The following is a 12,651-nucleotide window of genomic DNA, read 5'->3' on the forward strand; positions in this document are numbered from 1 at the left end:
CTTCTCTTTATTTTTATTGCATTTGGTAGGAGTTGGGGAGGCTGGGAGATCTCTTTTGTCCCAGAGATAGTCCTTGTTAGTCCCCGAATCCCAGCAGCACCAACTTGTTCTCTCATTTTCAGGAGGCTCCTACCCGAAGAAGTCAGGGGGGCTGAATGAAGCCAGTGACACAGAGGAAGATCTCAGTGAGGCGCAGAAGCCTGGCAAGCTGGCTGAGATCTACGCCACCACAGTGCCCAGCATTGATAGCGCCATGGAATCATGGGATGGATCGGGGGCAGAGGGTGGCTATGGGAGCCAAGGTAAAGCTACTTGAGTTGGGGTGCCTGAGTGGGTGCTGGCTCCCCCTCCTCCCCTAACCTGGGCTGCAATAACACTTGAGACCTTTTCCTTTTGTCTCATGTTAAAATTGCCTCCTTGTGGGAGAGCGGGGAAGGGAGGGAGTTTAAAGAGTGGAAGGCATAAGGATAGGATTATGTCACTTTTGGGGTACTGATGCGCCCAAGCAGAAATACTGACTACAGTGCAAGTGAGATTGTCAGACCTTTAGAGTTTTTCATGAGTTCCAAGAGGCATTAACAGAATTTTCTAACCACTTCCTAGAAATGCAGTGGTAAACAGTTGGCAGTATAGTATAGTGGAAAGAATATTGACATGGGTTCTAGTTTCAGGCAGCACTGTGCGTGGCAAAGTAAGGAGCGACTCTAGAGGAGGAGGACCAGAGTTCAAATCCCATCTAATTTTGTGATCACTACTTTTGTGAACTTAGACAAATCACTGAGACTTCCAAGGCCTCAGTTTCCTCATCTGTGAAATGAGTTGGTCAAAATGATTCCTCAGATCCCTTTCATGTTCATAGAGCCTTTGGGCCTCTCGTGGAATTCTAGCATAAGCCTTAGCTCTGCCCAGGCACCGGCTGAGACTGGTAGTAGTGAGAGTTGTTCATCTGTTCATCAGCGCGGACGAAAGAACACTAACCTGGATTCAGACCCCACCATCTGGCTGTCCATTCTGTCCACCATCATTAGATCACTTGGGTCAAGTTACTTCCCTTCTTCTGGCCATAGTACCTTAAAATGAAGACAATGGTGTCTCCTTCCCAGAACTGCAAGGTTATTAAGGATGGGAAAGACTTCTGAGAGCCATGAAATAACCATGCAAGTGTGAAGGCGTTCTGTCATTGTTATTGTTTATTGTGACCAGAAATCCATGATTTCACCTTGGGAACATTCTCTCCCTGGAGTCTGATTGTGATCTCTCTGCCCCTTAGTAAATGATCTTCCTAGATTATAGCAGATAGAGCACTGTTCTTGGCCTCTGGAAGGCTTGGGTTCTAATCCTACCTCAAATACTTGGTAGGTGTCACTTAACACAGCGCCTGGCGCACAATAGGCGCTTAATAAATGTTGAATTGAATTGAACCTCTCTGGGTCTCTTTTTCCTCCTCTGGAAAATGAAGGGATTGGACTCCAAGATCCCTTTCCAGTCTAAACTGATGATCTTCTGAAATCCTAGACTTTTCAGGGACTGCTTCGTTGTTGTTCAGTCTTGTCTACCTCTCTGTGACCCCTTTTGGGGTTTTCTTGGCAAAGATACTAGAGTGCTCTGCCATTTCTTTCTCATTTTACAGATGAGGAAACTGAGACAAACAGGGTGAAGTGACTTGCCCAGGGTCACACAGCTAGTGAATGCCTGAGGCATTGGATTTGAACTCAGGTCTTCCTGACCGTAGGCCCAGTGCTCTATCCACTGTGTCACCTCAGCTAGTTACCTTCAAAAACATATATCCCAATACATTGTGATGTAAGAGGAAGAACATTGCTTTGGATTTAGAGTCAAAGGACTTGTGGGTCAAGTCTCAGCCTGGATCATTGCTACCTTCGTGACCTCGGGCAAATCCCTCAAACTCTCTGGACCTCCGAGGATTCCTCATCTGGAAATCAGGCCGTTGTCTCCCCACTAAAAAGCGAACTCCTAGCTAGGTGGTGTAGTGGATAGAGCACTGGCCCTGAAGTCAGGAGGACCTGAGTTCAAATCCAGCCTCAGACCAAACACTTGACACTTTCTAGCTGTGTGACCCCGGGCAAGTCACTTAACCCCAACTGCCTAAAAATTTAAAAAAAAAAAAGTGAACTCCTAGAGGGCAGGAGCTGGTTCTACCCTTTGTTGTCTCTCCAGCACTTACAGCACCATGCCTGGCACTGACCTAGGAAATGCTTCATAAAAGCCCATTGACCAGGTTGATGAGCAATATGAATGGGTGACCCTGGGCAAATCATTGACTCATTTCTCTTCCCTGAGTCCCACTGGGGCTCCTCATCTGTAAAATGAAGGGTCGGGGTGGGGGAGAGACAGGATTTTATTGACACTGGGGAGGGGGGACCTCTTTCTACTCATAGAGGTCCTTGCCTTCAATGCAACTGCAAGTCTTAGAGCAGGGGTTCTGAACCTTGGTGGGGTGGTTCATGGACTCCTTTGGCCATCTGGGGAAGCCTATGGATTCCTCAGAATAACGTTTTTTAATGTATAAAATAAAATACATGAAATGCTAAATTTCAGTTAGAGGCTAGTAAAAAACAGAAATGAAATATTTTTTCCTATCCAAGTTCATAGACCACCTTTGCTATTGATTTCCTGATACCTTGTCCATAGCCCCCAGGTAAGACAGGTTACTGCTGTCTTAGAGTTGCCTAGAGCGCTGGGAGGTTATGAGGCTGTGTCCAGGCTCATTCAGTCAGTGTGAGTCAGAGGCCACATAAGCAGTTACGTGTCAGAGGGGAGACACATACTGTTAATAATAATAATGATCATCATTGTGATTATTCCTATACCACTTTGGTCCTCACTGGTCTCCTGTCTTCTCAACCCCCTTCAGCTAAGTTTGAACACTCAGATAGAAATGTATGCATAAAAATAATCATTATTATTCCTAGACCACCTTCCTTTCCTCTCAACACTTTCAACTGAGTTTGAGATCTTGGAAAGAAATGCATGAATTCCACCCCCACACTACCCCCTAACCCTCACCCCTGTGATTTGCAACACCCCTCCTCCTCCTGCGTCCCGAGAGCCTCTGTGGATTTCTCCTTCTAAAGAGGAAGACTGAGAAAAGTGGTTTGGCCTTCCTCCCAGGCCTGGTACTGATCCCATCTGGTTTCAGGGCGCCTGGCCCCCTTCCCGAGTGTCTGATGGACTCCTTAACATTTGAAACATTGGAGAGGCTGCCTAGGCCCCAGGCAGGGAGGGAGCAGAAAGGAGACCTTGACATTTTCAAAGAATGGCATTGTCCACAGGCATTTCTACCACTGGGCTATTAGCTTAGCCTTTCCCAGGAAGGTCAAGAGCTTGTAATCAAATGCTGCCTGACCTCTTCCTGTCGCTCCGCGGAGAAGGCATGGCAGTGTGTGCGATGCTTTCCTCTGGGTTTTTTTTTAATTCTGGGAAGAGCTGCAGAAATTTCTCTGAAATGGGGGGCTCTGAGGAGGCTCAGCCTGGGCTGAGGGAGTTGGCTGATTTCCTCTGCAGACAGCTCTGCAAATAGCCCCTCTGTAGTTTCTTTGAGGGAATGTCGCCACCTCCCTGGTTCTCACTGCTTTCCAGGCATTTTCCAGACCCCCTTCAGAGGATTGGCTCCTTCCTGGTCTGTTCCCAGGAGCTATAATTTCCTTCTGTCTGTAAAGGAAACCCTGCCAGGGAATAGATTCCCTTTCCTCTCGTCTCCCTGAAGGAGGGGTTCCTCCAGGAGGCAGTGTGGTACCATGGAAAGCCTACCTTTGGAGGTTGGGTTCTAGTCCAAGTATGGCTGTTCATTCATCATCGTACAAGTAGCGTCCCTTCTCTGGCCCTAACTTTTGTCATCTGTAAACCGGGAAGGTTAGACTACATCTCTCTAGTCCCTTCCAGGTGGCATGGTACTGTGATTCTATGATGTAAGTTCTTTTCCATTCTCGTGTTCTACATTCAAAGGGCTCATCTAGCTCTAATATTCTGGACTCTATTTTTCACTCCCTCTCCTCCCTACCCATCCTTTCATTTCTATCTACCTCAACTATATCCCTCTAATCTGCCTCCATCTTACCATTCCATTGTAGCTCAAGGACCCTAGATTGAAAGCTGAAAGGTACCTTAAAGACCATTGAATCCAACTCACTCATTTTATAGATGAAGAAATGGGAAGCCCAGAGAAATTAAATGGCTTACCCAGAGTTCACATAGCTAGGAGTGTCTGAGACAGGATTTACACTCAGGTCTTCCTGACTCCAGGTCCAGCACTCCATTTGCTAGACAACCTGGCTTCCTCAGACCCGGAGCCATCCCCAGCCCCACTACCACCAGTGATGACTAACTCTCCTTCATCCTAGATCTCTTCATATCACATTCTTTTCATCTTTATGCAAGAAGTCTCCCCATGAAAGATACTGAATCCCTACCTACCATCTCCAGTGCCCCAAAGAGTCTTCTCTTCCTGTTCTCCCCAACCCTCTAAGCCAGGAGGAGGAGAAGGAGGGGTATTCCTTGCTCCTCACTGCCACTTTAATGTTATCTCCTTGCCCCCCTCATTCAGTAATGTCTCCTTTAAGGTGGTCCTCATCCGTTACTATCTATCATCAAGCCTGAGTCTTTTGTTTCAGTCACTTAATAGTGTCCAGGTCATTATCCCTTTTATTCTCAAGAAATTCCGTACCTAACTCACAGCATTCCTCTCCATCCTAGCCCCTGCCCTTATGTTTGGGGACTTAAATATATACATTGATGTCACCTTGAATGTTTGGGTCTCCCATTTCATCCACCTTCTCAGGTCCCAGGGCCTAAGTCTCTGTTCTTCAGCTAGTCATTGGGATGGTCACATGTTGGTTAGCCCCCTCTCCTATAGCTAGCCCAACCCATAACCCAGAATCTCGCAATTATCTTCTGTAATCATAATCCCTTATCCTTTATCTCTCCCTCTGCCTCATTCCTCCTAAATCTATTTTTCACTCTCACTGTGATCTCCAATCCTTCCTCTCCTCCTTATTCTTCCAGTCTGTTGCCCTTCCTCTGGATTCACTTTCCACCATTCACAATCTTGACCTTATAGTTGACTAGCTCATACCCTCCACCTATGAATTCCTTGCTTCTTGACCTACCATTGCTCATGCCTAGTTAAAATCTGCCCTGGGCTACCATCACGGTGCATCTACTCTACTTCTACTTGAATGCTGAGCACAATAGAAAAAAGTCACACAACCATGCCAAATGGGCCCGTTGCAAATATTATCCAACCTCCATCAGTCCTGAACTAAAACTAATTCATCCTTTCTCCTGCTGAGAAAATGAGGCTATCAATCATGAGTTGCCTCCTCGTCCTATTCTTCACCTCGCTCAAATCATTTCTATATTATTCCTCATCCTCTTGATCTTTGCTTCATTCTCTGAGGAAGAAGCCAAAGTCAGCTTCCATACATGTGCCTTCTTGATCTCTTCTCGCTCTCTCTTTCTTTGTCTCTCTGTTTTTCTCTGTTTGTCTGTCTGTCTGCCTCCCATGTTTAATATATTTGTATCCATTGGTTTTTTCCTGCTTCCCACAGACATAGATAGACCTTCCCCATCCTTCACTGGACCCTGCTATCCCTTCAATCTATTGATCTCCATCTCTTCTTCCTTTCACAGTCAAACTTGGAAAGAGGCATCCATACTTGTTAACTCCATTTCTTCCTACTCCTAGTCTCTCTCTCTCTCCTTGTAATCTGACTTCCCAAATTTCCATCCTAAAGACATTTTTCTCTCCAAGGGTACAGAAATCCCTTAACAGATAAATTCAGTGACATCCTCTCAGTCCCCATTCTACCTGAGCTCTGTGCAGCTTTTGACATTATTGACCACTCTTTCCTCCTGGGTATTCTCTACTTCCTTGGAGTGCATGACACTGTTCTCTCCTGGTTTTCCCACTTCTCTGACTATGTCTTCTCAAACTTTTCTGTGTGTCAGCATCCCCCTCTTGCCATCAAGCATAGGTGGCCTCCAAAGCTTTTCCCCCAGGTCCTTTCTCTTCTTTGTCTACATTTTCTCTCTTGGTTATCTTATCAGCTTTTGGGGGTCCAATTGTCATCTCTAAGCAAATGACTCTCAAATCTATAGCTCCTGCCTTAATTTCTGTCTTGAGCTGTCCTACATCATTTACTGCCTGCTCAACATCTCTCCTTGGTTGTCCCATTGGTATCTCAGATTTGGCATGTCCAAAACAGAAGTCATTCTTTTCCCTTCTATATGTCACTATTCTGTAAACTCTTCTACCTTTTCAAAGTCCCTCCACCCTTCCAGGTACTTGGGTTCATAATCTCAGAGTTATCCTTGATTCCTCCTTCCCTCTTACGCCTACACCTATTTAGTTATTGAGTCCTATTGATTCTGACTTTTACATCCATTCCCTTCTCCCCATACTCATGATCACTGCCCTAATTCAGGCCCTTGAGACCTCTTGCCTGACCTATTGCATTAGCCTCCTGTTTGGTCTTCTAGCTTCCAGGCCAGCACTCTCCAATTGGTCATCTACACTGCTATCAAAATACTCTTCCCAAGACACACATCTAACCATTACGCTTGCTTGTTTAAAATTGTCATTAGCTCCTTATTGCTGCTAAGATAAAGCCTTAGGGTGGCCACTTAAAGCCTTCTACAACTTTGGTTCTACCTGCCTTTCCACACTAATTTCATACTACCTCCCTTTGTGAATTCTTTAGCATGTTTGGCCCACTAACCATCACCCAAAGCTAGCAGTCTGTCTTCCACCTCCATCCCTTTGTGCAGGTGCCCCACCATGTCTATAATGTGCTCCTTTGCCTCCATCTTTAAGAATTTTCCTTCAAAGCTTAGCTCAACTCAACTCATACCTGCTCCAGGAGCCTCTTTGTTGTTGTTCAGTCATTTCAGTCGTGTCCAACTTTTCATGACCCCATCTGAGGTTTTCTTGGCAAAGATACTGGAGTGGTTTGCCATTTCCTCCTCCAACTCATTTTACAGATGAGGAAACTGAGGCAAACAGGGCTAAGTGACTTGCCCAGGGTTATACAGCTAGTAAGTATCTGAGGTCAGATTTGAACTCAGGAAGGTAAGTCTTTCTATTCCAGGCCCTGCACACTATCCACTGTACTACCTAGTTGCCTATCCATGAAGACCTTCTAGATCTCTAACTATTAGTGCTCTTTCCCTCCTGAAATTACAGGGGAGCCCAACTATTCATCCCAGTGTGAATAATGAAGTGGTGGCATTATTCTAATTTGCACTAGTTGCAGTAAAATTATATGTAAAATATGGTAATTGATTCTAGCCCCATAGAAATATTTAATGAAAATTCAAAAAAGATGACCATGTCATAGGATTCATTATTCATATTAATCAGAACCTAGCTGCCTATATGCATTTTATATTTGTTTATCCACAGATGTGTTATATCTCCTTCCCCCCTACACACGCATACACTCACACCTCAGTTAGAATGTAAGCTGCTTGAGGGGCAGGGATTGATTAATTTCTATCCGAGACCCTAGCACAGTGCTCTATTACACATAATAAGTGCTTGATGAATTTATATTAGATCAAATTGAAGAATTCTAGTTGAGGAGACAAGGCTAAGCTACATGTGTCAGAAGACCAAAGTCCAAATTGTGGCCCTGTTGCATGACTTGTTAGAGATGTGTGCGCTCCCCAACAAATAGCTTTCTTTGTTTGAAAATGAAGATAATAGGGGGCAGCTAGGTGGCACAGTGGGTAGAGCACCAGCCCTGGATTCAGGAGGACCTGAGTTCAAATCCGTCCTCAGACACATAATACCAGCTGTGTGACCCTGGGCAAGTTACTTAACCCCAATTGCCCAAACAAAAAAAATGAGGATAATAATAAAGGATGATAATAATTAGAGAATTTTTGCTAGGAAAGTAATCAAACAACAAGCAATTGTTAAGCCACTACTATATACCAAGCACTGATGGAGAAGACCAAATACACACACACACACACACACACACACATACATACATGTATATATATACATACTATATATACATATATATATCTATATATTGTGTATATCTGTATATTTACACATATATTACTTATATGTAAATATACACATACACATATATTGCATGTATATTGTGCATTTATATATATACATACACACATACATATATACATATATATACACACACACACATATTTCTAAGAGTCAGAGACAGGGACATCAGAGACAGCCATGAGAGATGGAGGGTTGTATGTAAAGACTAGTAAACTGACAGGTGCATTTTGTAAACCATAATGCTCTATGGGCATAATTATTGTTATTATCACATGAGACAATGATTGAATGCTTGACCTGTCATCAAGTGCTACGTCACGTGGTATCAGTTTCCCACAGTACTGTAGGAAACTAGCAGAGGGATAGATTCCTGTGGGCTGGGGTGGTCAGGGAAGGCTCCCTAGATGAGCGCAGAGTGGACCAGTGGAGAAAACACAGCAGAGCGTGTGGGTGAAAATCAGAATGACAAGGATAAAGGCCTCACATTGGGAATGGGTCCAGTGTTTCCTGGGGACAGTCTGGTAGGAGGTGGGGGATGGGGAGGAGAAGGTGGCCCATAAAAAATAAAGATGGTTTCCTGAGTTTCTCTGACTCCCCTATCCCAGAGGCCTCGTGAGCTGTTGGCCTTTTCTTTCTCTGCTCGATCCACAGGCACGTATGTACCTCCAGCTGCAGGAATCAGCCTGCACCCCCAGGAGTGGCGGCCCAGTAGGGTGAAGAGCAGCCCCCCTCCTGGGGAGCCCAGAAAGACCAGCTACCCCTACCCGGACGGGAGCTTCCCTGAGGATGAATGGGACAAGCCCACTAGGTCTGTAGGGGATGAGACAGAGGGAGGGTGAAAATCAACATTTACTCTCTTGAGCGTGCTTAGGATAAGGACAGAGGGAGGGTGGGTAAAGAGGAAGAACACAGGTTTCTTTCTTTTGCATTAAAGAGCTAAGGTCCTATTCAACTCTAAGCCCCGTGCTCCTATGTGTAGATGGGCCAAAGCCTCCAGCAGGGAACTTGACCACTTGGGCGGCAGGATGTCACCTGGCTCTGTTCCCTCTTCCCTTTCTCCCTCTTCCCTTTCCCTTCCTGCTTCCCAAGGGCTTGACTGTCTAGACCTGGAAACTCTAGTATCACATCCCCCTTTTCCCAGTCAGCCATCACTTCTCCAACAGAACCCAGGAATGAAGTGCTATCGTCCTTGGCAGGCCAATCCACTGCCACGAGGACGTTTTGCCAGTAAAGGGGATAGGTTTGCACTGAGCCATCCTCACTCTCCTGCTCACTTGTGCCTTGTGACTCAGAGGGGAGGGCTGTAAGGAAGAGGGGCTGTAGTCCCACTGCCCAGGGTATCCTCTGTCTCCAAGCGAGGCCAGACCTGTCCTTGGAGAACTAGAGCAAATCAAGCTAGGTTCTTTCCTGGTCTCCTAAGAGTCTGGGAATAGACTCAGACTGAAGGAGGAAGTCTCCACGATTTGAACCATCATTCCCGACTCTCTTTTTGCCCTAGAGCAGAATTCCTTTGTTTTGTATCAAAAAGCCCTTTAATTATAACTAGCACCTACTATGAAAGGCAGGTAGAGAGTGCAGTAGGTAGAGCCCTAGACCTGGAGTCTGGAAGACTTGAGTTAAAATCCTGCTTCAGACACTAGCTGTGTGACCCTGGGCAAGTCACTTAACCACTGTTTGCCTCGGTTTCCTCAATTGTAAAGTGGGGATAATAATAGCACCTCCTGGGGTTGTTGTGAGAATCAAATGAGATAATAATTGTGAAGAGCTTAGCATAGTGCCTGGCGCATAGCAAGTGCTACAGAAATGTTAGCTATTGTTTTTATTTTTAAAACATTGCATAAATACTTGCTCACTATTATTAGCACCTATATAGCAATGTAAGGTTTGCAAGGTGCTTTACAAGTATTATCTCATTTGAGCCTTACAACAACTCTGAAAGCTATCTCCATTTTACAGATAAGGAAACTGAGGCAAATAGGTTGGTGACTTTCCTTGGGTCATACAACTATGTGAGACCACCTCTGAATTCAGGTCTCCCCAACTCCAGACCCAGAGCTCTATGCGCTGCGCCATCTAGCTGTTCTTTGGCAGTCTGCCCCGAACTACAGAAACCTTCTCAGAATAATGTTTTTAAATGCATGAAATAAAATACATAGGCTTGCAAAGGAAGCCAATTACATTGAAATACAGTTGTCAAAATTTTTTTTAAAAAAAGTTCATCATGGAAATATGTTTTCCATGAAAAAAACTATTAACTATTATAAATAAATGAAATAATTGATTTTTTAAAAAAAAAGAACTTTAAAAAAGAGGCTCATAGACCCCAAGCTAAGAACCACTACTCTAAGGAAAATAGATGTGTGCAGCTGTTGAGTTTGGCTGAATTAAAAAGCTGTTCCCCAAGAAAAATCACGACAAGGAGTAGGGAAGGGAGGGAGCCAAGATCCGACTGGCTCCCTCCAGGACCTCCAGTGGAAAGGTTCTCTCTCCTCCCCGTTCTGAGAGCAGTAGGGGCCAGTCACTTGGCAGATCATCTCCCGGTCCTTTCCTTTCCTTCCACCAACAACTCAGCCCCAGGATTCTGTCTCTCTGTCATTTTGTCTCCTTTTATTCTTGTCTGTTAAGGGTAAGGTCCCTTAGTCATGTGCTCCCATTTATAGAAAAGTCTATTCAGTTAGCCTGGGGACTCGCTTTGGGACAAATGTGGTCTAGGACCTTGGGGCTCTGCTTGGGAGCAGGGAACAGGGACTTCTCTTTCCACTTTACAATTGAGGAAACTGAGGCAAACAGTGGTTAAGTGACTTGCCCAGGGTCACACAGCTAGTGTCTGAAGCAGGATTTTAACTCAAGTCTTCCAGACTCCAGGTCCAGGGCTCTACCTACTGCACTCTCTACCTGCCTTTCATAGTAGGTGCTAGTTATAATTAAAGGGCTTTCTGATACAAAACAAACAAAGGAATTCTGCTCTAGGGCAAAAAGAGAGTCAGGAATGATGGTTCAAATCGTGGAGACTTCCTCCTTCACTCTGAGTCTATTCCCAGACTCTTGGGAGACCAGGAAAGAACCTAGCTTGATTTGCTCTAGTTCTCCAAGGACAGGTCTGGCCTCGCTTGGAGACAGAGGATACCCTGGGCAGTGGGACTACAGCCCCTCTTCCTTACAGCCCTCTCCTCTGAGTCACAAGGCACAAGTGAGCAGGAGAGTGAGGATGGCTCAGTGCAAACCTATCCCCTTTTATCCCATTTGGTCATTAGCTTTCTGTCTAGAGCTCTGACAAAGGAGAACTGTTCATTTCAGTAAGACCCTGAGCCTGCCTCCTGATGAAAAGAATGAGAGAGATTACCTCCCTCCCCTCACCAGCCCCTGCTCCAAAAGAAATCCCAGCTATCCTTCACCATCTCTGTGCCATTCAAACCTATTATTATTTGCTAAGAAGGGAGTGATAACTGGGATTACCTGGGGAGGTGAACATATAAACAAACCAATGGCTGTTGGTAACAACAGGACCTTAATTATTCCATATTTTAGGAGAAAATTAGACTAGATGGGCTCTTGGGCCCCTCCCAGCCCTGACACTTCCCCTCTAAGGCCCCTCCCAGTTCTGACATTTTGGGTTCTAAGGTGCCTTCCAACTCTGATACTCCCTGTTCTAAGATCCCTTTCAGCTCTGACATCCCCTGTTCTAAGGCCCCTTCCAGCACATTCTGAGACTGTGATCATCTCTCAAACCTCAGTTTCCCTTCTCTATAAAACACTTGCACTATCCATCCTGCTTTCTCTTCCTTCTTTACCCTCACCACCCTTACTGAAAGGCAAATGCTTTGTAAACTTTGTAAAACATTGTGCAAATGTCATTAATTCAGTTAACTTGAGCCAAAGTCTGGTCCTTAGCCATGATGATGATGATGATAATGAGTCTATGTATCCCCTAAGTTTCCCACCCTGTACCCCCTACACACACACTTTAAGAGAAGAGAACTATGTGCCCATTATGAGTCCAGGACCTTTGGATCACTGCAGTGCCCTGGCCAGTGATTCCTCAGAGCTGTGTGAAAGCCATAGCCAAACACAAACCAGATGTTATTTCACTAAGGGATTGGTTTTTGGCTTCTCCGGTCTAAGTTGTTTCTCTTCCAGAAACTTGGGACCAGAGACTTAAGAATGGAAGTTGCTAGGACCCTCTGGTGTCCTTTAGGTATCTGATGAGTCCCAGCTGTTACCCCAAGGAAGGACTAGCTCCTGGCAACTTTCAGAATGAACAAAGAGTATGTGTGTGAGCAGAGCTTACGGAAATGAAGTCTGACTCAGGGTTTAGCACCAGAGAGGGAAAGAGAAGTCCCTATGATCACCTCAACCAAGAAAGCTCCTTCAGCAGCTTCTTACAGGAGTATGTATGGGTCACAGAAGACGATTCCTTTCTCATAGTTGTTTTTCAGCTTGTTTGTTTTTCTACTTCGGTGGATAGGTCCCTAATGGGTATCTTCTCAAGAATGAGATCTTTGGCTTAAAAGGAGTCCTTCCTATTTCCCCAGCTATTTCAGAGGGTTGTAGAATGCTTTGACCTCAAAGCATCAAACTTTACCTTCTGCCCTTGGTGC

The 12,651-nt window shown here is 45.1% G+C and overlaps 1 protein-coding gene across 1 annotated transcript in view; it reads left to right on the forward strand.

The window, feature by feature from the left end:
- Positions 1–12,651, forward strand: part of GRIP2 (glutamate receptor interacting protein 2) — a 407,694-nt gene that overhangs the window by 374,866 nt on the left and 20,177 nt on the right. The window contains exons 16-17 of the mRNA XM_027863805.1: positions 123–302; positions 8,705–8,861. Coding sequence (XP_027719606.1) covers positions 123–302; positions 8,705–8,861 — 337 coding nt within the window. The remainder of the gene's footprint in view (positions 1–122; positions 303–8,704; positions 8,862–12,651) is intronic.

This window comes from Vombatus ursinus, unplaced genomic scaffold (genome assembly GCF_900497805.2).
Source record: "Vombatus ursinus unplaced genomic scaffold, bare-nosed wombat genome assembly UNPS02014773.1, whole genome shotgun sequence".
Lineage (NCBI taxonomy): Eukaryota > Metazoa > Chordata > Mammalia > Diprotodontia > Vombatidae > Vombatus > Vombatus ursinus.